The sequence below is a fragment of the Sycon ciliatum genome, chromosome 5 (genome assembly GCF_964019385.1).
Source record: "Sycon ciliatum chromosome 5, ocSycCili1.1, whole genome shotgun sequence".
NCBI classification, from domain to species: domain Eukaryota; kingdom Metazoa; phylum Porifera; class Calcarea; order Leucosolenida; family Sycettidae; genus Sycon; species Sycon ciliatum.
The window spans coordinates 10,813,878-10,841,244 of record NC_088647.1 but is presented as its reverse complement, the minus strand read 5'-3'; the positions used below and the strand labels follow the sequence as shown (position 1 = coordinate 10,841,244).

The window sequence follows — 27,367 nt, the reverse complement described above, 5'->3', positions numbered from 1 at the left end:
TTTGGGTGCACTGGTTGAATGGATAGTTTGGGAGTTCAGAGAAGAGTTATAACTTATAAATTTACCCAATGCTGTAGACAGCAAGCTGTTTCGGCCATATTTAAAAGGCTGTATTAAAGTTTACTGAAAATACAATGCTTACATATTCACGGAAATCCTCCAGCCGTTTGAACTTGGAAAGGCGCTCCTCAAGTTCTGGCACAACGACCAGTGCAGTTTTGCCCTGCGAAATGGACAGTAAAAATGAAAGAGCATTAACATGAAACCAAGAGTATATAACCCCCCAAGAGTGTGAAACTCGACTATGGGTGCTGTCCCGACAGAATTTCACGTTGACTTCATTTTTATGATGCAATGCGCACTGTACACGGATAATCAGATGGACCCGGAACCTGTGGTGGACCAAAGCCCATCTGATCCTGTACAAATTATTCCAAAGTAAAGCGTGTGATGCGCTGACACCCGTACACATGCTGTGAATCACTGGTGCAAGGAGCATCGCATCATAAATAATAATGACGTCAACTTGAAATTCTGTCGAGACAGCAGGGTATGTGGGAGTTGCACACTCGTGAGGGGTTATGTACTCTTGATGAAACACGGAGATCCAAGAACCTGTAGTTGCAAAACATGATTCTAAAGAGGAATGTGTGGAGCAAGGGAGTTTATAATACCAAATGTTCGCACATATAAGCACGTGCTTACACAAGCTTATACGTGAGTTTTGAGACCGCACAAATATTTTCACAGTGAAAATGTCCAAGTTCAAGCGCAGGTGTTTCCTGCACTGAAAAGGCAAGTCAAACCACCATGCTATATTTTCAGTGTTTGATAGTGGGACGAAGTTACTCCTGACTCCATTCCATGTCTGCAAGCGCCATGTGGTCTCGTCTGGCCAAATGAAAAAAAACCCTATTACTAATTTCCAAAGGATGCCTACTGGCCGAAACTTTGATTAAAAAATTAGTAATTTGCAGCGAAGAGACCACTTGCTGACGCATTTCAAGTGTGCGCAGTGTTTGATTGTCGGGATTGCCGCGGTGCACGGCCCATGCACGATAAGCACCAACATGAGTGCATGAATAGTCTGATTGTGCTGGTCTTTGAATCTATGTGTTACGTAAGGTATGAGCTACATATCGAAGCCACGGCCCAATAGAGCTTTCGAGGTGTCTGCAGGCCACTCTCCTGGCATACAGGGTACTGAATACAAGAGATCGATAGAGAAGATCCTCAGCTTTCCAGAATGCACAATGTCAACATTGCGCAATGTAAATGTCAAATAAATGGCAAAACCGTTTTTACTTAGGGCGCGTTCAGACTGGCGTGAGTAGCCGCCGGAAAGCTGCAGCGTAATACCGGGAATCGCAATCACACTGCACGTGTATCCCGCTGGAATGGCCAGTACATGTGAAGCTTCGACATTTGAAAAATTTGAGTTGACTCAGTTTGAGTTGGAAATCAAAATAAACTAATTCAGTCTGTTGAGATACTGGATCATTGTGCTTTTGCTTGTGCTTGTCGACGGAAAGAATACTATGTCCGGAGTGTTTGGTGCTTGGGTGGCATTCATCCGCTCCGCGATCAGAGTATGCTTCTCGTTCGCAGTAACGTTTTGCCTGCAGAGTGGCCCGCAAAAATCACCACGTACAGCTCCATGAACTCCCTCTCCATTGCTGAGTCGAACAAAGGCATGATGGGAGAAGTTGGCAGTCTAGAAGTGAAAACTCGAAAGCATGCAGTCAGACTGCAAGAGTAGATGCTGAAATAAAACGAAAAGACGGAACATGTGCTGCAAGGATATCAAAAGCGCTCCGCGTGCCGCCGGAATCTGCATTCCACTGGCCTGCAGAGTGGTGGGAAACCTTTTCCGTGTTTACGCTGGCGGAAACGTCACGTGAGCGATTCACCTTGACAACTTTCACATTCCGCTTGTTTTTTACGCCAGTCTGAACGCGCCCTTAGGGCGTGTTTGGTTGGTACGATCTAGAACAGGATCGAACAGCTGGTGCACATGGAGCAGCCTCATGCCAACCAAACGGTACTCCAAAAACAGAGCATATTTTGTGAAAAATGTGCCAAACTTGGTGCATTCTTCATAATGTGCATGGATCACCATGGTCACTATGTACGGTACAACGAGTCCAACCAAACGCGCTGTTCTGGTGAATCCTGTTCTAGTTCGTACCAACCAAACACGCCCTAAGTTCATCAAAATTCCACTGTGCTTTGAAATGATGCCACTATTGAGAATGTTTAGGCTAACACAGCTCACAACGACTAGTTTCACAAAGAGCACATGAATCAGAGTATGCAACCCAGTCAGTGATGGAAAAGTGTAGTTCGTCGTTTGCGTCTAAGTAAGGTAAAACTGATGTCATTGATAGTAGTACTGCAGTTCAAAAGTGAAATCTTCTGTCCAGACAAGAAGCAGAGCAACAAACTCAAATTCATGTACTCTTGCTTTCACTACAGTGAAATCGGTCTGAGGCGACCACTCAAGGGACGTGAAAAAGTGATCACCTTGGGCAGGTAGTCTTCTAATGCAGCTTCAGTGGGTCACGCGACTATATTCAGAATACATGACGTAACATATCATTTTGATCAGTGTATCACATGCACACGGTACATACCTACATGTATGCTGCTATGCACGACTCATGAGTCACCCGGGGGCCTCAGACTGCTCAGAGCTGCCAAGTACTGGTATCTTGCATGCACCATGTGCATCTACGTTTCCTGCGCTGATGTGTATACATATCCATGCATGGTGCACAGACTCAGTGCAATGCGTGCATGTAAATGTACATGTAGCAGTGTGCAAAGAGGCCGCGGGTGAGTGGTCGTCGGTCGCGTTGAGCGAGCGGTCTCTTTATCCGAGCTGTTCTGAATGTGAATGCGTCCGTGACAAGGAAAAGTGGTCGCCATAACAGGTTTACTGTATATTGGAAACAGCAGCATACCTTATAGTACTTGTGAAAAGCCCAGAACTTCTCCAAACCATAGAGTTGACCTAAACAAGAAAACAAAACACTCCTTAGCGAAGGAACTGTACAAATTAATACAATCAACAATAGAAAAATAGAAATGGAAACAAGGCATGAAACAGATGACGGAATCACATGCCGTTTGCCACCTGGGATTAAACCTTGAAAGTTACTTTTACCTCCAAATGATTAGTCACACCACATGGTACTGAAGCAGTACATGGTTGACATGCCCAAGGAGGTTAAAAATACAACAGATACGCAGGGCAATTACCCTGTCTTTACCTGAACACTTTGAGAGTCACAGAAATGTCAAGATTCTTCTGTTCTTTGAATCATAACTCCATCTCTATTTACAGCAGGATTGGCTACCCAGCAGAATGCAATAGTCATCAGCGCAATAGCCTTACCACATCCGCAATCCCGCAAGGTTTCCTGTTGGAAGTCACTGTAAACATCGGGACGGAATTTCTTCTCCAGACCGTAACTATAGAAGCGGAACAGGCATTCTAGACCATACCTTGGAAAATCAAAGGAAAAAGAAGACACCACGAAAACAGTCCATCAAAATACAACAAAAGACAAACAGAGAATGGCATATAAATAAAGATGCATACGAGATGCATGCGGTCAACCACACCAAGAGTACATAACCCCCAGACACGGCTGTTTTTTTTGTTCGATTTCACGCAACTTAACAATATGGCCGCCGAAAGTCTCGATTGGGCTTCAATGGCAAGAAAATTTGAATTTTCAAATCGTCAGAACGCGAGTAGGCCATGGTTTCCCCTGGATTTTGGAGACTAGTCAGCCCGGGGAACACGCTGATCATCTGCGTCTTGTTTCAAGCTTTCCGCTCGCACCTCACATGACTGCCTTTCCTTCAAGAAACATTTGTTCTGTGTCGTGCGACTTTGGCTTCGTTCTGGAATACTCCTTGTGTCGTCGCTGACAAACTCGGCTCCAAGAAGCCCTTCTCGATTTTTCCCCAGCTTAGATCGATATTTTCCCAGGTAGAGGAATATCCTCTGGTGGTCTTCCCCAAGTGTCATTAGAATACGCGCGTGAACTTCTAAATACGCGCGACGAGTCAGGAGCCTGTTTTCTCTTGATTTGGAAAACAAATGGTGTGGTCCTTTAGTTGCTGTTGAGTGTAGAAGGCTGCTTCCTGCTGTACATTGCTTAGTCGGCATGTGGGATATTGTAGAAGAAGACAGCAGCTGGCCAAGTGAGCTTGAAATTGTGATATCTACCCTATTGTGCGTTGAACGATTACGAAATGTCTAACTTGAATGTTGTACACGCGAGCACGCCAAGCAGAGGCTGGCAATCACTGGCGAGATCAATCTCCAGACTGCCAGGAGTAGTTCGAGCAAGTTTGAAGCGGAAAGACAGCTAACTGGGCAGGCCAGGACGCCTTTCCACCCTCTTTCTCTCTCAAATTGCCGAAAAGTCGAGTATCTCGCTCGAGCGCTTTCAAAACTTTTCTCTTGGTTTCGTGTCCCAAATCGTGGAACCACGCGAGGATCGACATGAGTTTCTTGCAAAAACGCAAACTTGTCGCGTATTTGTACTATTCGCAAACTGTTACATAAATCGCACCGAACGACGCCATATTGTGCCTGCGCGTGAACAGCCGTGCAGAGTGCGCAACTCCCACATACCCTGCTGTCCCGACAGAATTTCAAGTTGACGTCATTATTTATGACGCAATGCTCCTTGCACCAGTGATTTACAACATGTGTACGGGTGTCAACGCATCACACGTTTTTCTTTGCAATAATTTGTACAGGATCGATCGGCTTCGGTCAACCACAGGTTCCGGATTCGTCTGATAATCAATGTACAGTGCGCATTGCATCATCAAAATGACGTCAACTTGAAATTCTGTCGGGACAGCACCCATAGTGGAGTTGCACACTCTGGGGGTTATGTACTCTTGACCACACCCATGCACACAGCAGAAGCAATGTAATGTTCACAAGGCATGAAACAGATGACGGAATCATATGCCGTTTGCCATCTGGGATTAAACCTTGAAATTTACTTTTACCTCCAAATGATTAGTCAAGACCACATGGTACCGAAACAGTACACGGCTGACATGCCCAAGGAGGTCACATGTGACTATTTTTTATTTAGGGGTCGTCGCAAAAGGGCGACCCCTTACTCAGTTTACTACAGTACACCTTTGAGTACCTAGAGGTTCATTTATTAAGAAGTCTGAACAGTCGCTGCTTGCATGACCACTACACCATAGCTGATAAGAGCACTAAGAGTCTATAGCTAAGGCCTCTTGGTTCGAACCAACCTCGTTCCCGTTCAAGAATAGCTCAGAAGAGCGAAATTGGCGAATGAAACTCAGCCATCTTGTTGTTCACTTGGAGTTGTGGTGAAGGCAAACAACCACATGGTTTCATCGTGGCAGTGAAACGGCTAATAGAAAATTGAAAATCTCCCAGGATTTGTATGAAAATACCAGTGTTGCCTGATCAGCTTTGAAAGTTTGCAACGCCGCCTAGGAGATACAGATACTAGTAATGTTCTGGAAAAATTGGGAAAAAATCAGTACCGTTGATCCGCTCCGGTCTAATTACTGTGAAGCGTAGAAGTAAAAATACTGCATTGAACAGACCCTTACACTGCTGTACATAATATGTGACAATCCAGGTATGCCCGTAGAATTGCATATAGAAATGTGCACAATCCAACATGACTGTACATAGTACTGCACTTGACAGCCCTGGACAAATTCCCACCGCAGCGGACACTTTCCTAATACGACAGGACTTTACTGCCCAGCTCCTTGAACACAGAATCTACTAAATATACAGCATATCGCGTCCAGTTACAATACTGCGATGAGTAATATAGCAGTGTCCTAGCCAAGTACCCACCGATAGTTCTCAGTAGCATCTTCCCGGGCCAACGACTTGAACTCTTCATACATTTTCCTTTGCAACATTAATGAAAGAACACAAGAAAATCGAGAGAAAGTTCAGAAAAAATTGAGAACGATCAAATAAAACATTGAGAGGCACTAAAAAGAAAGTTCCGATGCACTTTGCACTGACACAGCAAAATACACCATATTAAACCATTCGGCGTCCATCGTTCGAAATTGAACGGTGCACGTGTGCAAGTGGGTGGAGTCAAACATGTATAACTCGACCGAATCTTGACCAAATTCAACAATCGAAAGGTTTAGATTTCTAGGACTAATGATCTAACAGGCGCATGATACATTTTGCACGCCCAAAGTGCTTTCACAGAAAACAGTCATATTTTAGGCATTGCAACGCCTTCGAGCACTAATTAATTGTTTGACCCTGCCAGTACGTGGTGAAAGCCAGTGAAACAGAATTGAACACTGTAAAAGCCATTATTCTAACGAGCCGCATATTTTAACGACAGATTTCTCCTCGTTAACTCGTTAGATTTAGGTCTTCGTTATATATGTCCGCAGATTGAGTATATATACATATAATTTATAAGGCTTTTACAGTAGCTACAATGAGGGACAGCTTCTGCATTCATGTGAATTCCGTAAAACCAGAGGGGGTTAAAAATGAACAAACCTGTTGAAATGCTGACGGAGGAAAAATGACCAGAAGCGGTACAATGTGTTCATCTCCTGACTCTGTCCAACACCAGACTTCTTGCGGTCTAGTAAAGAACAGAGAGCATACATACAGTTATGGAGAACGAACAGCATTTCAAAAGACAAACAGAGAATGGAATAGGAATAAAGAAGCATACAGGATGAATGCGTACAATCAAACATGTGCGCACACACAGCAGAAGCAATGTAATGTTTACAAGGCATGAAACAGATGACGGAATCATATGCCATTTGCCATCTGGGATTAAACCTTGAAATTTACTTTTACCTCCAAATGATTAGTCAAGACCACATGGTACCGAAACAGTACACGGCTGACATGCCCAAGGAGGTCAAATGTGACTATTGAAATGATTGGTCCTGTAGCCGTGCTGCCCCTTAGGAGATGGCCCTGGCCACTACACCACCACAATATTCTGACAGCATGAAAGCCTACCTTTGAGACAGCGCATGTAGTACTTGGAGTATGCTTGTTGGGTGAAACCCTTCTCCTTCAGCAGCTTGTGTGAGGGGTGTTCAAAGTTCGGGAAAGAACGCGGTGTTCCGGTGAAGCCAGATCGATGTTCATCAAATGATGATACACTAGGACTGGTTCCACTGTGGGGCAACAGAAGAAATCAGCAGTATACTAGTATCACGAACTCTAGAAAGTACTTCCTCAGATGAATGCATGCATGTATTGGTTGTTCAGACAGTGAAAACCAACACAACTAGCTCAAGCAACAACATAACACGCTGAGCAACATGTGTCCAATATACAGTTCAAACAAACACAACTTGGAAGTAGGGGACAAGACAACCTTCCCAGGCTACCGAAGCACGCAATGATCTTCTGTGACGGGGTCCACTTCAGTCACCTCCAGTTGAAACAAGTTATTAAAGTGTACTTATCCTACCGAGATTTCCGCACAAAGCGGCTTATCTTAGGGGTGTTTTTCAGGCGGCACGGATGGTGGCGTGCCGCCTGGTGAGCACAACTCAAAGAGCCAATCATCAGCGAAAATTGCCTCTGGACCCCAATCCTTCGCTGGCAATAAACCCACCTCCGGCTCTCGGAGTCTACTCGGTCACGAACTGGAACTCCACGAGGACTCATCAGCCAACCGACGTGGCTCTCAACTGGAGGGTTGTTTCCGTACTTGGACTTGTATTTCTAGAATCATAGGCAACACAGGAGACACAATTCGTGACGAGAAGACAATGGAATCGATCCTGCTACTTTGTGAGCAAGTTTTAGTGGAATCAAGCAAAGAAAAGAACTTGGACACGAAATATTAGGAGAACCATGGAATGTACACAAGGCATGAAACAGATGGCGGAATCTAATGCCGGTTGCCATCTGGGATTAAACCTTGCCATTTACTTTCACCTCCAAATGATTAGTCACACCACATAGTACTGAAACAGTACATGATTGACATGCCCAAGGAGGTACCAACCACCAAAAAGGGACAAGGTGCGTTTGAACTATACCTTGGGCGTAGCCTTCTCCGTAGAGTGTTCTGGTTTGTTGGGCACAGGGTAAAAGCGAGGCTCAGCTCCACCAGTCGACGAAGACATGCGCTTCAAAGGTACACGGTGGTTCTGATCAGCATTGTTGCGTTTTGGCATGGCTCGAGGCTTGCTAACAGTAGATGATTGACTGTAACCACCTGAAGATGAATCACTGCTGTAGGCCGACTGCATCTCTGCAAACCTTTCCGGTGACAATACTTCAACTTTGTTATATGATTCACTATCCGTCTACGAACAGGGAATGGCACGAAAAAGAAAGAAGCATACGAGATGTTATCTCCGTGACACGTGCGTGCAACCAAACATGTGCACACACCAACACCAACACACACACACTAGTACCCAGCAGAAGAAATGTAGTGTTCACAAGGCATGAAACAGATGGCGGAATCGTATGCCATTTGCCACCTGGGATTAACCTTGAAATTTACTTTTACCTCCAAATGATTAGTCACACCACATGGTACTGAAGCAGTACATGATGGACATGCCCAAGGAGGTACTGCCAGAGATAGTAGAGAAAGCTAAGTAAGACAACATACCTTGCGATCACTGTCATAAGAATGAAGTCCCGTGATATCCTATAAAGGATGAAAAAGAAATACACAAAATGTATAATCTCGCTCATGGAAAGTAATCAAAGCACGAGTGGAATCAGGGCAGGGTGAATGGCAAAACATGTTCCGTCCCAGTGACACACCGTATCCCATTCCGATGATAACTTTGGTTTCTAGCCCTTGTTCATTTGTAAGAGGAACTAAATCCATACAGTTGTACATCAGCGCTTGGGCAATTTTTAAGCCGACAAAAGTTGAATAGTGGGTCTTTCCTGCTTCTTTTGAGACCAAAAAGGTGCAGGTTTTTTGTTTGTTTAACCCTTTACCGGCAGCCCCATACTTGAATGCGTCGTAAACGACGCATTCGACATGCATACTAAAACCATGCCCGGTATGACAGGAAGCATCAGCCCACGGGGATTTCCCGTGGCCCTCACACAGCCTAGGTATGATCCTATCCGTAGCTGAAGAGATCTACGCGTGTCCCATTTGATTTCATTGAGAACTGCGCGATCGAAAATTTACGGAAATACACGCGCGCCGACAATGCCGTCTGCCTCCGTCAAAACGTCGTCAGGTGCATTTCCTCTTGCGCAGTGAGTTCCTTTCGTCCTCAGATGACTTCTCCGACGAGGACCTAGCAGACCTTCGCTCTGGGACCCACGACAGATAGATAAATACTTCGTTCCAGCCGCCGATGCAAGCGAATTTCAAATTGCGGAGCGCACGCCAAGTAAATTCTCACGCAAATATCGGGAGCTCCAGCCGCTGAAGACGATGTCGTCGTGATGTAACTGGAAGAATCTGATGGTGCTTATGGTGTGGAAGCCATGGAGAGTGATCCCCGTGTCGACAGTCTTCCAGAGATGGAATTTTAGGCCATCGACTTTCTACGTACCTGAGTGACGGCAGCGCTGCGCGACTTGCGCACGACCTTACGGAGCCATCGGACAGCGATTTTGGGGCGATGCTGCTCTCAATTGCGAGCGAGGCACGGCCACTGAAGTCTGTGATGGCTATGGCGTTCGTTTCCGCTCTGAAGTCGACTAGTTTTGGCAGTATCATGTCAATGTCGGAATCTGACGATTTGCATTGTGTACAAATTCTGTGTTTAGACGTATAGGTGCCAATTTAGTAGCGTATGTGTGTGGTATGTGAAAATAATTTTTTCCATCGTCAAGAAGTAGTACCAGACTTCCAAGAACACATAACTTGCACATACAAAATGTGCCCTCGTTGTGAGTTATTGGCATCCTTCTCAATGTTATGGATTTCATATACAAAATGCACTTGCCGGTAAAGGGTTAATAGTTGTCGATATTTGGCAGCTACTGTCAGACAAGGGTTATTTTTTTGCTTTGCTAAGTATTCACTAGACCTCATTGCGATTGGTTAACCCTTAACCGTCGACCAGTCAAAAATCTACGACTATCCGTCGATCAGTAAATCCATCATATCTCAGTCATTTCTTGACCAAATTCCATGATCGAAGGGTCTAACGCCATTAGAAAACACCAGGCTATCGTCTCAAACAATCGCTGAAGAGCTACGACGCTCCCTTGCAACGATATCGTCCGCCGAAAGTAAAATCACGGCAATTGCGAATTTTCTGCGCTCGGGAACATTTCAAAGTCAGATTTTTCTTTTTTGCATGACAGTTACGTCACCAAGCACATGCTCATGACGTAAAAACCAAATAAATGTTCTGTACACAAAAATTCAAAGTCCAGCGATGGAGGAGAGTGAAATGGCGAGACAATTTGGATTCTGCCCGCAGATCTGGCGCTGGGGCAAGTTTGGCAAGTGGCGGCGCTCGACTTGTGGCTTTATAGATGTCGAATGTGGGCTCTGTGCATTCGTAGCGTTAGGACCTTTCCAGGAAGCGCAAGATCATGGAATTCGGCCATTGGAGACTAAAGTTATGATAATTTGAAGGTAAAATATGTCGTGAAATTGCAATTTTAGCCTGCTCAGCGATTTTGTCGGATGGATAAGGGTTAACCCTTTCACTGCCAGCTGACCACTCAAGGTGACAAGGCGCTCCCTGCCAGGCTGTCAGCTGAGCTGTACACCCCCTCCCTGCCAGGCACTTTTTGCCTCCAGCTCGAAAAATCGAAAGGCCAACTTTTCATGGATTTTTTGGTACTTTCTGTACGGAATATCGCTTTCCAAAGTATACATCGTAGGTAGACAACTCATAAAGGAAGCCATTGCCGTCGAAAAAAATCGCAAAATCCGAAGTACAACCGTGCTGGGCGCTCTAGCGCCAGCCGCTGTGCAAAAATGCATGTCATGCGAAAGTGCGCCGTGCGCCGCATGCGCTACATACACTATGTACACGATCGGCCCGGACACTCGCGAAGTAAAATTAGTTGTTGTTTTGGAGAGAGAAGCAGATCCTTTTTTTGTTAGCTGGGATTGAAAGATCTGCCAGTGGACCGGAGAGCTACAACACTGGAAGCAGAAGAGATGGCGTGTGGAATGTTCTCTGTCTTCGTGGCAACAGGACTTCAGTTGCGAGAGACTTTCGTCCTGTTGTTGCGGACGAAATTCTAGTTGCTGCCACCAGAAAACTCGGAGAACGAAACGATCGTAAGTCGTTTGGTGAAGCAGATCGTGTCGGTGAACAGCTGCGGAATGTTCTGCCGCCATGGTGGTCGTTTGTTCTCCTGACTAGCAGCAGTCCGAATACATTTCGACTTCGGAGAGTGAAGCGCTTCCCTGTTCCGTTGACAAGCGCGGCGTTCGCGGGTGTAATGCACTTTCGCATCAGCTTGCAGTAGATCGTCAGGTATTGAGCTTGAGGTAGGTGTCGTTGTAGAAAGAATATAATTATGTTGTAGCTGACATACCTGTAGTGTCTCTTGACTGTGCTGGTCGCCATTGTAACGTGGTAGTTCTTAGAAAAGTTTAGTTCTGGACTCGGTGAGCGCCGCCAGCGCTGTTTCCGCCAAGTTTGCAGTGAATGCGTCCGTGAGGAATCCGTCGTGTGGTTGTCTCTACCCGTGACTCCAACCGCCTATCGCAATGGATAGCCGCCTGGAGTCTTGGGTAATGGCTAGGCATCAAGTCTGAACCAAATGTCATGCTCCTTGCAATGAAAGTTTACGGGAAAGAGAAAAAAACTGGCACCGACTCAGGAAGGTGGAAGTGCGTGAGAACCGATTTCTTCCGCGCCGCTCGGCTAAAAATCAGATGCGCATTTTTCAACGACGCTGGTTCGATTTTTTTCAAATGGCAACCCATGCTTCTGGCAGCGTATTTCGATGGGTATGGACCTCTTCTAGGGCCTAGTGGCCCTCTACCACGGCTAAACATCTCCAATAGTCCAAAATATTGGCCCAAACTGGGTGAAGTCTGCCTGTCGACAAAAGTCGACGGTGGCACTGGGGACTGCATGTTTGCTTGTCGACTTTCGTCGACAGTGGCACTCAGAGTGCATGAATGCGCTGTCGACTTTCGTCGACAGTGGCAGTGAAAGGGTTAAACTAGTGACTCTGATGAGCTCCGCTGATGACAACTACAGTCCATTTCAAAACTATAGACGCGTACCTAGGCAAAAACCGTTATGCCAGCATCTATACCACATAAAATCTGTGATCACTTTGTGCATAAATTTTTCCAAATTGGGCGTCTGTTATCCAATCCTTTAGAAACTATATGAGAGTAATTGTGGAGCGATCCTGAGCAATATTCCGAAAACTATTCTCAAAAAGTTCCAGCCAAATTTGAAATATTTCTAAAACCCTACGCGTCTATAGTTTTGAAATGCACTGTACTAAGGTCGAATCCGGCAGCTGTATGGAGATTAAGTGAAAAATAAACAACATCCTGGTAACATAGCTAGTATTAGTAAGAAAACAGTGCCGGGAGATAGCATTGAGTCAAAACAGAACCACTTACTGCTTCATAATGTAACAGACCGTCGTTGATAACTTCAGCTAACTGCGAAGACATTTTAGCACGCGATTGAAAGCTACCAGTACGGTCACCACCAGGGTGCTTAGAAAGGCGTGCGTGGGGTGGAGTTTGTGTAACGATCAACAATTTGGTCACATCTTCGTCCGCTATCTCATCGTCACCAGACTCAGATTCTGACCTGCAGTAGAAGACCATAAAGCGCATTTCAAAACCATTCAGCATAGCTCTCTCTCGCTCTCTCTCCGCACACTGGATGTTGCAGCAGATGAACAGAGAATGACGAATGGCCACAAGGCATGAAACAGATGACGGAATCACATGCCGTTTGCCACCTGGGATTAAACCTTGAAATTTACTTTCACCTCCAAATGATTAGTCACCCCACATGGTACTGAAGCAGTACGTGGTCAACATGCCCAAGGAGGTGTGCATGAATATCGGATAGTCGAGAGGTCCTAAACACAATGGGAACTAACATACTAAGCAAATCAATGAGCAGCGCTTAAAAGATCATCCACACTACTTGCAAACTCACTCAATCACATACAACCAAAGCTTTTATGAACAAGAAACAACCCACGGCACTGAAAACTATGCAGTAGAGTGACTGAGGGGTGGATGAAAATACGTAGCTACACTGAATGCACGGTTTACACACGACTCTCACTGTCGTAGCGAAGTAGACTTACTTGTGCTCACCCATGAATTCGCACGACTTTCCTACTACAACACACAAGTTGTTATATTGCAAAGCTCACCATTCGCCAACATCAGCAGAAAAAGTATTCTTTCGACCACCAGCATCAAGTTCATCCTCAAATGCGAACTCGAGGTCTTCTCCAACTTCCTTTCCAGAAGCGGCTGGTGACTAATTCACAGTATAAAAAGTCACAAAAAAACCCAAAGAAACACAACCATATTGACAGGTTCATACCCCAAGTTCATAATTCACAATTATAATAGCGACAATGGCAGTGCAAATGGTATGTTCACAAGGCATGAAATAGATGACGGAATCACATGCCGTTTGCCACCTGGGATTAAACCTTGAAATTTTCTTTCACCTCCAAATGATTAGTCACACCACATGGTACTGAAACAGTACATGATTGACATGCCCAAGGAGGTAAGCAGACAGCAGACGCCTGATACAACACAAATATGTAGTTTTCTAAACCGAAATGGGGTACATAAAAGTGCACGTGCCAATAAAAGGGTACGGGTGGAATCCTGATAATTCGAACCTCAAAATGCCAGGGAAAAAACTTCTAATCGTCCGGACATTCTAACAAGTTAATTATCCAAACATGAACCCACAACACAATATGTATGTCAAAATGCTCTCATGGTCACGCGGAGTTGCGCTATGGCCCTAGTATGGGCCTTATAGGCGATTCAGACTACGGCCAAAATCACGTGTGAGCTTGAATTTTCATGGTGATGCAGTCGTGTTTCAAAATTTTATGCACAATCTCGGATCAAATAAATCTGAATCGTAGAAACGTGATCACAGTTGGCCGTAGTCTGAATAGCCTATAAGACACAGATTTCACGGATACTCAACTGACCGGCAGAGCCTGCTCATGCAAACTGAACTGACCAGTTTTATGAGCACAAATCCCACACATGTTCTATGTCAGTGGAATCCGTGGGACTACTAATTAACCGGATATGTCCGGTTCGAGGTTCGAATTATGAGAAACTTTCATTGACAGAAATCGGTCCTGGAAAACTTCTAATTAAGCGGTATGTTCGAATTAAGCCATATTCGAATTATCAGGATTCCACCTGTATAAGTGTACCCTCACAAAAAAGCGCATGGGTTGATAAGGGAATGTTAAAAGGGATGAATGTGTAACCTCCTGGTTCCATTCTGGTACCGCACTTCCCTCAGCGCATGTGCTTATAAGCGAAAATGTGTTGCAAATTGGTCGATATCACATCGACCAATTTGCAACACATTTTCGCTTACACAAAAGTTTGGGCATGGTCCATGATCATGGTGATAATTATTATGAAAGAAACTTGCCAAAAAGAATAGCCTTCAAATGTTACACACCAAAACAATCTATATCATACAAGTGTGAGAAGGGACTTGGCTACTCACCAATGGCTTTTCTTTGGATTTAGAAATGGATGTTGTTCTCTTTCTGCGACTGACTTCCTGCCAGTTACTGTCCTCAGCAGCTTCAGATGACTAACAGCATGGGAAAAAAGAAACCATAAAATACTATTGCAATCCCCGTGGCCTAATACAAAATACACTGTAAGAGACCAGTTATGACATTGAATACTAACAGACATTTACGTAGAACTCACTCCGCCGGTATGCTGACCGTCAGGTGTCATGTCACCTCGCCTCGATGGAGAGCCAGTTGTCTGTGAAACAGTAGTCTCTGATCCACCACTGGTGCTTGTCTCGCGGTCATTCAAGTTAGTACCAGTTGTTGCTACGTCACGCACTGTACAGTCATACACACAAGCAGAATAGCCGTGCTGAAAATCACACCAAAAACACTGCCAGATAACCCATACAGTTCAACTTCTTTCAGTGGTGACACAAGAAGTACAGCGGTTGATACTTGGATGTGCCCCACAGCACTTACTACTTCCAGAAACTGAAATAAAATGAACCAAATCCGTTGGGCGGTTCGAGCGAAAACTCACACCACGTGACTCAGGTACGTTTCGTACTAAGTACAACGAAGGATAGCCGGCGTGCAATCCGAATATCTGCCATGATCATGCTGAGGAGTTGCATACACGCAGTGAGTTTCCATCACGGAGTGCTTTTTTATTACTCCGCTGCTCCCTAAAGACGGCCTGGAACACTACACCCTGTGATGTGAGTGTTCGCTGTCGAACGGGTATCAGAAGTTGGGAGCCTATACTCTTGCCGATATCCATATTCCACACAAATGCGGTCTGCAGCAGCTGGTGTTTCTGGGAGTTGCATCAGGTGGCAGATAGAGGGAGGGTCCAAGGCTGGTGGTGACGATTTCAACCGCAATGCCTTTGCTGGATGCGAGAAGATCAGCAAAAGTTGCATAGCTGCACAATAGCAATATTTAGAAATTCGGATGCAATTGTTTTGTGTCTGGCAATGACCAGCAACGCTATTGTTCATGCATGCAACTGACAGATGTGGCCGTGCTAAAAAAGGTTGCAGTGTGTTCAAAAGGCAAGTAGAGCACAAAGCTGCATCCCCAAAAACCCAAGGAATAACAGGCACAACTAACCTTGCACACTAGGCTGGGTTATTACAAAAATATGCCAGCCAACCCGCTTCCGCATCTTGTCCTCAACAATCTCTACATCAGAACTTTTACGCATGGCCTATAGGAGGAAAAAGGAAGAACAAAACAAAGCAAACAGGGAAGCAATTAAAAATTGAATGCACACTGGTTTCCCAAAATGGAGGTGAAGTTCACCGCAAATGTACCTGGTAAAAGCACCCATCAATCAGGGAATATGGAATGAATGGGTGATACTACCTACAACACAACAAGGATTCTGGATTCAGGATTACTGAACGTGCACAAACAATTGGAACATGATCTTTGCCAAATACGCGAGGTCTTACTAAATGGAGTCAGCTAATGTTCACAAGGTATGAAACAGATGACGGAATCACATGCCGTTTGCCACCTGGGATTAAACCTTGAAATTTTCTTTCACCTCCAAATGATTAGTCACACCACATGGTACTGAAGCAGTACATGGTTGACATGCCCAAGGAGGTACGGTACACCACAAACTGACACGATGAGCACAAACAGTTCTGCATGACATTGTACTATGGGAGGCCATCCCAATGATGGGATGAAGTTGGTCCCTAAAGAAACACTTTGCCATGCCACAAGTCCTACATGTAGTAGTGAAGAAACGTACATCAAGAATAAGAGACACATCCTGGGTGATTGCAGATATCCGATGGAAGCCAGCGATGGTAGAAATGGGAATGAAACCTTCAGAGTCCATCTACATGGAAGAAAACACATCCCATATGCATTGGAGATTACTCATTTAGTGCCAGCCCTAGAGAAGTCACAGTTAGATCTTGTTAGACTACATCGTCGTTAGTTTTCATTGAAACAATACCACGTACCATCAAGTCTGGGAAGTTTGAAACTTCCAATCAAACTGACGCAGGAGCCACTGATGTGCCGACCGACAGCCTTGGCCCTCCTGCCAACTTTCGAACTCTAGGATCAAGAGTACATAACCTACCAAGAGTGTGCAACTCTGCATATGGGGTCTCCGCCGGCGAAAACTCACCTTACGTGCCTCAGGTACGTTTTGTACTACGTACAAACGAAGGATAGTGTGCACGCAATCCGAATATCTGCCAGGATCACGCTGGGGATTTGCATACGCGAAGTGAGTTTCTGTCAGAGAGTGCTTTTTTTACCCCGTGGCTATTCTTCATTTGTAAGTAGTACGAACGTATCTGAGACACGTGATGTGAGTTTTTGCCGTCGGAGACCCGATATGCAGAGTTGCACACTCTTGGGGGGTTAAAATTACACTCTTGATGATAGCATAAGTGAGCCAAATGGCTATGATGTCATTCAAAATCCCGCTGTGGGACAAGGGATCGCCAAAGTGTGCACACTTTTAGATGCCACTGAAAATATTAAAGAGAAGGGTCTTGCCCACCCGGCAACCTGACCCTCTAGCAGGGTCTAGTAGGTGTGTTTTCGTGCTCCTTGGGAGCAGGTTACACTTTCTGAGCTCCGTGTTCTTGGTTTTCTCCAAAGTTTTCCTGTCTGCCCAGGGCGACCCTGGAGCACCCTCTCACTGCCAAGGTAGTGCTGCATGATTGGAGCGCGGAATCGTGATGTAGCTTGCAGGACAATTTACTTTGATATTGTCACTGCTGCGTCGGCCGTGGTCCACCACTCGCAGTGGAGTAGCTGTCCCTCGAGTGCTGTAAAGAATCCAAGCTCGAAGAATGCAGTGGTGGGAATTGCGGATTGGCTGGTGGAGTGCTGGAACAACTCGTTGTTTCAGTGGAGTGGACGAGCGAGTGCGGAGAGGAAGGTCGCAATGGCAGAATGGTGGGAATTGAAACTTCAATCTTTCGTCATCATGAGTGCACTGGTCAAGCATTGTGGAAGTCTGTCGAATTTGTGAGCCTTTGCCCTGCCGCTTACATTGTCAACGTGGAAGAACTGCTAGTGGAGTCCTGGTGGGATTTCGGATGCCCACACTCCTTTTGCTTGGTGGATTCTTTCCTGCACAGTGTTTTTTCGTGGCGTGAAATTTTGAATTTTTTTCTTTCCTGTTCATTTTCAGTCGTTCTCACTGTAGCTGTCAGGTTGTTGTTACAGTACAGCAGTCGTCCGTTCTGCTCCATTGTTTCATCTGTTTTGCCAGTTCTGCTAGCTGATTCTCTTTATTTGCCACTGCCCCTCATAATGCTCATGCTTGGGTGGAGGGCGGTGTGACCCGTTTAGGGTAGCTGTATCATAGTAGTAGTAGTAGTAGTAGTAGTAGTAGTAGTAGTAGTAGTAGTAGTATATATTATTTCTTGAGTTTATGTTACCGGTGTTCTTTTCTTTCTTTCCATCATCATTTTATGTGGTCAATAAAAACACGCTTCCTAGTAGTAGTAGTAGTAGTAGTAGTAGTAGTAGTAGTAGTAGTAGTAGTAGTAGTAGTAGTAGTAGTAGTAGTAGTAGTAGTAGCAATTGTGTTCTTTTCTTGTTTTCTCGCTAGCTTCTCTGATTATTGATTTTGAATTGCCTTCATCATTGTTTTGCTTTGAATCTCTTTTTCGTTTTTGATCTTTTTCCATATTTATAACTTCGGGTTCTTTCAAATAAAGATTTTGAGTAGTAGTAGTAGTAGTAGTAGTAGTGCGGACACCCCTCCTTGTTCAAAACAGTGGGAGCACATACCGTATTTCCGCGCATATAAAGCCATGGCGTTATATCCGAATATAAGGCCACCCTTGCTTATAAAGCCATGGTGTTATAAGTGAACAAAATTCAATGTGGAGGAAGTTGCATATGGCATTAAAGGCGAGTTCAATTCTTTCAGTGAACCTACAGTAGCGGTGATTCTCTCTGCATGTGCCCATCCCCACTGTCACATGCCATACCGCCACCGTACCTTCACAAAGTTGTTATGCCACCTTGTACACAATAGGTTCACAATTTGAAATTTTCACGGAAAATTGAAAGTACATGGATGCTCGACATGAACGTCCAACGGCACCGTACGAGTACTCGAAGTTCATACTCTGCCGATTTTTTTGCATGTACGCATCTCTCACTTTTAGCGCCATGGCGTTAAAACCGAGGCTATTTTCTCCAAAAAATTGGTCCAAAACAGCGATGTTTCACCTATAACGCCATGGTTTTATATGCGCGGAAATACGGTAGCAGTCATTTTCCTTCTGACCAAACTGCAATTGGCCTCAAAGGGGGTGGGGAAAGATGACAAAGTAAAGGGCCAGAACTTCTAAAAATGCATCCAGTAGTCATACGAGAATTCGAAAAACCAGTGCATACCTGGGTTCGAAGGAAGTAGTCCCCAGCAAGGTTGTTATCACTGAAGTAATACTCACTGCAGAAGCAGAAAAGAGAATGGACAATACATCAACATTGAAGAAACCTCAAAAGCATATTTTTGACACAACTGAAGAAGTCCAGATTGGATGTCTGCAAATACAGTAAGCGCAAACAGACATTCAAAAAGGTGATATCATACTTGACGACGGAAAGTAATTCAGTATCACAGGTACAGAGTACTTACAGAGTAAAGAGCACTTACATCTGTTTACGAATAGACTCCTTAATCATACTCTCATTGATTGGCATATAGGCAGCTGAAGCAGCCGCAGCAGGGGGAGGTGGATAATAGAAAGATCCAAATGGAGTCGGATGTTGATGGGTAAAGCCAGCAGCTGCAGCAAGTTGACCGGAGCCATTGAAGAACGAATTCGGAGGAAACACGGCAGAAGGATACATGAAGGGTGCATGCTGTTCAACAGCAGCTGTACAAAATAACACGAACACCAAATAGGAGCAGCAACAAGGAGAGAGAGAGAGAGAGGATTCTGTAAGACAGAGAATACAAAAACTAATGAGTTCACCATCATTGTGGTGAACTGCAACTTGTGGAATACACAAACCCGGTACGATGAAGGGAACCTATGTAGGATGCAACAGAGAGGTTAGGGTATGGAAAACAATGCAACTAAAAGCTACGTCCGCCCTATTCGCCATATTCCAACTAGGCTACAATATTAGTCGCGACTGAAAAATCAACCTATGGGTACGCAGCAAAATTAGCGTGGCTTATGAGCTTAGGGGCCATCCGGCATCATTGACAATTTTCACGAAACGGAAAAGTTTAGTTATGACCCTCATCACCCCCTTCAACGAAAAATAGATTGACTTGACAGCTAGAATAGATTGATATTTCAGCTATCAATAATTTTCAAAGCGAAACTCTCCTCGACCCACCCACAAACGAAACTTTTTCTCTTCGTGACAAGGATCGATTATTACGGACGACCCCTTACCCGGCTGACCAGCAAATATGCCAGCTTCAGAAGAGGGCACTGGTGCATGTGCCGTTGTTTGGTTTGGGCTTGTATGTGAATCAGGTGAGATTGGCTGGTTGTTATTGGCTGGAGCAGAATGCCCATTCACTGCAGCTGTACTGGTAGCAGGCACAGCTGTTGTTACAGTAGCATTAGTGGCAGAAACACCAGTATTAGCAGCAGAAGCAATAACAGCACCACCACTAGTGGCAGCAGGGTGTTGATTCTTGCCAGCATACGACGGCTGAGGGTGCGGCTTGCGGCCACGAGGAGGGCCTCCGCTGCGACCACTACTGCCACCACCTCGCCCACTACGCATACCTGAGCGACTATTCGGCCAATTACCCTGATTGCTCTGCCCACCAGCACCGCCTGTCCATTGGCCAGAGTGTGTACCACCAGATGCTTGTGTCGTTGCTGCATTGTGGCCAGATGGGGTCTCTAGTGGAAGGGGTACCCACTTGCGATTTTCTTCAAAAGGAAAGCAGAGTCAAAGATACAACAGAAACAATAATATTATCAGGTAGAAGACATACTTCGCATCCACTGCAGCCATTTTATAAAGCAAAATCATGATGCCACAACCACCAGCATGTGAGATGTCTGCAAAGCAGTGCCTAAAACGACAAATTTGGTGTGCTAGGAGAGTACATCTAAACACACAACTTAACTGCATTCTTGCTTTGGCACCTGACCTGTCATGCCCAATTATTCATAACAAGCTCACGTGCCTAAGCCATAGCATCATCATGACATTTGCAAAGATTTGGATCAAAATAATAGTAGTTAGTGTAGACAAGGATGAAATGGTTTGAAAATAAACCACCGCCACAGCCTTACTCTTTCGATTTTTGTCTAGCTTAGCACGCCAGTCACGATCAGATGTGGCATTTTCCACCATTCCACCTGACGAAGGCAGCGGTTTACTACTGCTTTGCCGGACTGAAGTTGGTTGTGGAGCAGAAGGCTGAGATCGATCTGCAGACCCTTTCGTAGGCGAGGTTACTGTGGTAGCAGCAGGGGAAGATACATCCTTGACTTGCTGTTGCTTTTGAACCGCAGAGCTGACTGCAGTGGTTGCAGTTGGGCCACTCACAGGTGGTTTTCCTGTAGATGCACACGGCTGCGGTTGTCTGTCTTTACGAGAAGGGACAGTGGTAGTGACAACATCATTTGAAGCCTGCATGGAAACCAATTTCATAAAAAGAAGAAAAAAGAAAGCTCTTTACAACTCTTTTATGGCCCAACTGAACTTACGACAGTATACTCGCATTCAAATGACAAGCACAAGCATTTACAGATTTGCACAAACTAGCCCGCGTTGGAAGGGTATTTCCAAACCGGTGCTACGATACCAAGCGCACACAAATTTGGCCTGCAGCATGCTTGAGTATGACGTACAGTGTTCTAGCCAGGTCAAAATAGTAGGGGGCAGAGGAAACAGTTACACCGTAACCCATTTTCAGAATTGTCTTGCCATTCAAAATGCAACATACGGGGCAACCCCCGACTTCACCCCCAGATATTAGGGAGGTTTAGTTCCCACGTAACGGAAACGCGTACGTGGGAGATCCACGTAAAGTGGATGAAGGGCACCCACGTTGCAATGTTGTGTTTAGTCACACGGAACAAACAAAAGCATAAAGCGAAAGGCCCAAACCTGGTCAAAGACGAAGCTACCCGGGCCTAAGAAGCTCATCGAATATTTTGATTTCGTGCTTTGGAAACTTCTTCAGCTGAGCACCCTCACAGCTTGCACAATGCGCTCCATTCTGATTTTCACCCACGTTCTGGCGGAACGTGGGTGAGCCTCCATACACGGCATGTCGTGAATCAGAAAACGTCTGTACGTGGGTCACTGAGTATCACGTGGTACACCCACGTAAAGTACCCACGGATTACGTGGGACTAAACCTCCCTAATAAGCCTTTTGCGCGTTGTACAGATGCACGAAATCCCGTAGAACCTAATGGGTGTTGAATGTGCAGGACCCTATTGTGCTTTCTGCTATTTCCACTAAGAAATGGGCCCTGAAGGCATTTCAAACGAAAACCTTTTCTGACAAAGATCTAGCTAGGCATTAGTTCTAACCAAAGTGAAGTAGTTGGAAAAGGGATTGTTTGCCACTAATTATGAGGCTAAAATTGGTCAAATGCGCATGCATAGCACACAATGAACACCCCAACCGGGTCTGTACACACCTGCGCCCTAGTACTGAACTTCGTACATCTGTACAACGCGCGCGAAAGGTCTATTGTGCCCTTATGAACCCTGTTAGGGGTTGTCCACAAATATCGAAGTTTTTTCACAAAACGAAATAATTTCGTTACGAGGTGGGAGGGGGTTGACTAATTTTGTTTCAGAAAACATTGATACATGTACACAGCCATAGGAGCAGCAATACACTTGCGACTTTTGCATGTATTATGTCAACATTGTTTACGTTCTGAGGAGGAGGGAGGGAGGGGTTGGGTCGAAACTAAAATAATTCGTTTGGTGAAAAATGTTCGATATTCACGGACGGACCCTTAGTGACTATCGACTGCATTTTCATTGAATTGCCGAAAAAACACAAAACCAGCGCCACCAACCCTCCTTTGGCAAGAACCATGACGTAGGATCCCGGAGAAATCCCTCACCAAGTAGTAAAGTACAGTTTGCACATCCACTGTCCACCAACGCAACCAGATCACATACAATCAGTAAGTGCGACAAAATGACACAATACTGACAAGGAGTACATGCACTGAGACGTTTGCACTCGCTGACTGTATATGATCTGGTGACATTGGTGGACAGTTAGTCATAACTCGTAACAATTTTGTTCTCCATTTTATCCATAATTAAAATAATTACAACTTTGTTCAACATACGAATACGAAGAATCAAAAGTCCAGCTATATCAGAGAGTCATTTTGTCGTGGAGCACTAAGCTGTACCGGATTTCCACAAGTCAACAAGTATACAAACACACAGAGTGTGCAATTGCGAGTGTGCAAGTATGCGTGCATGCATGATCCAGTGTGGGATTTGGTGAGGGTGATGGTTCAAAATCTTGCCATGGGCAGCTTGTCGGGAACTGGTATTAGTGGGTGGCCTTTGTCTGTGTTGCGTTGGCAAAGAATAAATTCTGTTGGGTTTGTGTGCTAAAATTTGCAGAACGACTCAGGTCAAAGAGTAAGTTCTCAATCAAGACTCATTTTTTACACTTCCACATGATTATGCCATTTGTGAACATACACATTGGTTGCTTGAACATGACCACCTGACATGTGATTGTGATGCGACTTTTTGAAACAAGTAGGACCTTGTACTTCCTCTGCCTAAAAAAATTGCTGCCTGTTCTCTGCAATCACATAATTATGCTACCAATGGGGGGGGGGGGGGGGGCTTGGAACATTTCGATCCAATCGAACATCCATAACGTACGCACGCACGCACCTACGCACGCACCTATTTCTCTGTGAAAAGTGCCACACCAATACACGCCTACACCGATGTTACATTCTATTCTAAGAATGGTGGGAGCAACTCATTGAAGCCAGACAAAAAAAAACACAAAAAAACTCACTTGACTGGGTCGAACTTCTCCAGGCGTAGGCCAACTCGACGCATCAGAGAAATCAGTCTGTAGAAAAGCACAGGATATAAAACAAAATTAGCTGGACTATTCGAACCTTATTTTCCCAGAGCAAACTCAGAAACCAAAAAATAATATTCTTGACCAACCTTTGAGCGAGGTGGGTTTCGCCCTTTGCCTTTCGCGGCATTTGTCGTGGCTGGTCCTCTAGCAGCAGTGTTCGCTCGGGTAGAATGGGGAGCTGAGCTAGTAGATGTTACCATTGTCACACCCGAGGAAGTTGCTACGCTTGCTGTAGTGGTGGTATTTGATGGTTTTGCAATCGGAGAGATTGTGCTAGTAGAGGCAGCCGCAGAGACGGTCGCAGTGGTCACGGGAGCTGCAAGTTGCTTTCTAGTAGCATCACCAGACCCACCTACGAAGACCCGATAAGAATAGAGAACGCACAGACAAACCATGATCAATAATCGACACCCAAAATTCTCCAATAAATAGAAGAAGCATTTTCGCCTTGGTTGTACATCATCAGGTAAATACAAAAATGGCAACCACGAGCACCAAAGAGAAATAATTATTCACCTCCTGGCGAAGTTTCCGTTCCATCCTTGGGCTTGGAACTGGCGATAGGTTTTTCTGTAGAACTTTTATGCCAAGGGTTTTTAGTCGGAGCTGGAGCAGGTTCTCTAACTACAGGCTTAGCGCTTGGGGACGTGGCCTCGGCAGATGGAGATGCACTGCTTGTTGGACATTGATCCTTCACAGCTTTACCAGGTTGTTTTGCTGGATCTGACAATTGGTTGGTTGCACAACCAGATTCCTTCTTCGGAGAGGAAGGGGCAGATAACTTTCCAGAGTCCGCCATCAGAGTCAAGCTCCTCCGCCAAGATCAAGAAAGCACCAAGACAGTGATATCCAAGCACCAACACGGCGACTATCTACGCACGTGCAAAATAGTCACGTAAACTTCTAGTTGCACATTTGTTTCGGTTGGATGACCAGGATTAATCCAAGGCACCCCTAACAGAAATGTTGATCTGGAGAATGGAACCAAGATCCTAAACCACCAAGAGGACAGAGACTAAAATAACTGGAGATGGAAGAAATCTCCGCCACAGAAAATGGATACCTACAGGACTCCACACCTCACACACGGCAACGACAGGAAAGCAGCGCATTCAACCCCAACAACTGCAATGCGCAACTCGACCCTTGGCCAGGATCACAAGATCGAGATGCACTGACTGACCTAACGAAATCTACGGCATGCACTCTGCTGATCTGACTCAGTCTGAGTCTGAGCTCATGAGTATCTACTCTTGGTCTGACCAAGGCAAGAGTACATTTTTCGCTGGCGATTTAATTCGCTGATTTCGCCGCTGGGTACCAACCGGCCAAAGTAAATCGCCGGCCAAAATTTGTCATAGAGGCAAATGATGCATTATTGAGCCATGGCTGCATGTGAGGGCAACAAATACCAATCGATTTCTTTTTTGAAAACCCAAATCGGCCAAAGTTAAATGACGGCCAAAAGTTTCATTTCGAGATCGGCCAAAGTAAGTTTCTCACCGGCCAAAATAATTAAATAATTTGTTGATTTACAGTACTACGGTCAGACCTCGCATAACCGTACACATCCGTTTTCGACAAAAATATCCGGTTAGGCGAGGGAACCGGATAATCGAACACACATACTGTATGTATGCATGGCATATGCTGTAAATCGGTGACCAACGATTTTCTTCCGGATGGCGAGGGATCCGGATAAATGAGGACCAGATATGGTAGTAAGCGAGATCTGACTGTAGTACATGTACTTGGTCTGACTGTGCAGATCTGATCGATGTGATACATGACCATGATGACTGTACTGACATGATGACTGATGTAGCTCGATGGCATTTCTCTGTACACCGCGTACCGCGAGGTCTTGCTGCAGATAAGAGTACTTGTCTTTACATTGTACGGTAATTAAATTTTGTACGAGAAGTCATGTCAATTAATATTTCAAAAAAGTGACCCTGATCCCCCTAGCCGGCCTAGGCCCTGGCCCCCGGCCCCATATGTACCGGCAAGAGATCTACTCTTATGAGTTATCTGGTTATGTCAAGAGTACATAACCCTGGGTTATGACTTATGTACTCTTGGTTATGTCTTCTTGGTACCAGGGAGTCGTAAAATACAGGTATTTATGACTCCCTGCTTGGTACCGGTACCGCGTACCGCGGCGGTACACGACCAAAAATACATAATTATTACTCAAGCATTTTTGGCGCAAACATTTTCGTTCTCATATCAGTCGGTTTGAGAAGTAGGCGCGCGCGCTCAAACTTCCAAATCAGTGACTATGCGCCTGTGCAGAAGATGACGACGCTGCAGGCTTGCTTTCTCAAACTAACTAACTTTCAAAGCGTGACATACATTTTCATTATGATTGTTGGCTTTCAAGTCACTTTGATTAGTGAGCAACATCGTCCGTCCTAGACTAGATCCTGTCCACTACACTAGTCACTAAGCATGGCGCTTCGGGAGAAAAGCGTGACAATTATTTCCTTCCCTGGCATAGGGTGTCTCCGTACCAGCAATTATTATAGGGCACAATAATCGACTCGCGCTCGCCTAGTAGTAGTAGATCTACTCCGGTGCAACGCGTGCAGGCAAAGACTAGTAAGTAAGTTTCAAAAGTCACGGTATTTCCAAGTCTGACTGAGGTCGAGTCGAGCGAAGATTCCGGTTGAGTAGGCGAGGTGTGAGGAGGTGTTGCTTGCTGACAAGTCGGCCTCCGCGTCCCTGAGTCCTTACGTACGAGTCGTACTGTAGATCATCGGAAGATGTTGAGGACTCTGAGATGCTTGGGATGATTTGTGATCTTTATTACTTGGCTGCGAGTGCCACAGCCGGCTAGCCGTAGACCTACGCACCACTGACCAGTCACCGAACGTGCAAGATCATCATCACCCATGTCGGTACTCTGCCTGGCCTATTTATCTGCTGGTGGTGTCAACTCCGTTGTAGTTATTAATATTATTATTAATTTTTATTTATTTTACTAGGGTGTTTCCCACAGACATATGGTCTTCTTACGTGAGCCCCTAGACAGGTTGAGCATGATCGAATAAATGTGCGATAATCTGTACAGTTTGCCAGCTTGTTTCTTCTACTCGTTCTTCACTGATTCAGGTAAGCCTAGCTGCTATTTCACAAAACATGTTGTGTACCCTATGAGAGATCATGTAACTCAAAAAACGAGAGATTGTTTGAAACAAAGGTAGAATGACAATCACTGCCAGTTCCACATGCACTTCTGACAGGAACTACGACAGACTTCTACGTGGCACCACCAAAGGAAAGCATGGGAACACAACAAGATAGCACATGCATGCCCACGCGTGCTTGTACACGCACGCGTGTGTGCGCATGCATATACATGCACACTTGTGTACATGTGTGCATGCCCACACACGCATGCAAGCGTGTACTCACACACGTGTGAGTGTGCATGAATGCACACACACACACACACACATACACAGTAGTATTTCAGTTCTTTTCAGTAAAAATTCCCCATGTCAGGATAATAAATAAAAAAACAGAGACCGAGGCGATCTGGCCAAGTAACCGTGACTAACAAGT

General features: G+C 45.2%; 1 protein-coding gene across 1 annotated transcript in view; it reads right to left on the bottom strand.

The window, feature by feature from the left end:
* LOC135817584 (uncharacterized) overlaps positions 1-24,935 on the bottom strand; it is a 28,807-nt gene extending 3,872 nt beyond the window's left edge. The window contains exons 1-22 of the mRNA XM_065330802.1: positions 24,317-24,935; positions 23,887-24,152; positions 23,729-23,785; positions 20,998-21,337; positions 20,137-20,628; positions 19,383-19,605; positions 19,121-19,175; positions 16,494-16,583; positions 15,842-15,938; positions 14,922-15,064; positions 14,710-14,799; positions 13,361-13,470; positions 12,585-12,780; positions 8,667-8,705; positions 8,083-8,352; positions 7,653-7,762; positions 7,046-7,206; positions 6,566-6,653; positions 5,885-5,941; positions 3,398-3,507; positions 2,964-3,013; positions 143-223 (exon numbers count right to left, since the gene is read on the bottom strand). Coding sequence (XP_065186874.1) covers positions 143-223; positions 2,964-3,013; positions 3,398-3,507; positions 5,885-5,941; positions 6,566-6,653; positions 7,046-7,206; positions 7,653-7,762; positions 8,083-8,352; positions 8,667-8,705; positions 12,585-12,780; positions 13,361-13,470; positions 14,710-14,799; positions 14,922-15,064; positions 15,842-15,938; positions 16,494-16,583; positions 19,121-19,175; positions 19,383-19,605; positions 20,137-20,628; positions 20,998-21,337; positions 23,729-23,785; positions 23,887-24,152; positions 24,317-24,599 — 3,408 coding nt within the window. The 5' untranslated portion in view covers positions 24,600-24,935. The remainder of the gene's footprint in view (positions 1-142; positions 224-2,963; positions 3,014-3,397; positions 3,508-5,884; positions 5,942-6,565; positions 6,654-7,045; positions 7,207-7,652; positions 7,763-8,082; positions 8,353-8,666; positions 8,706-12,584; positions 12,781-13,360; positions 13,471-14,709; positions 14,800-14,921; positions 15,065-15,841; positions 15,939-16,493; positions 16,584-19,120; positions 19,176-19,382; positions 19,606-20,136; positions 20,629-20,997; positions 21,338-23,728; positions 23,786-23,886; positions 24,153-24,316) is intronic.
* Between the last annotated feature and the right edge of the window lie 2,432 nt (positions 24,936-27,367).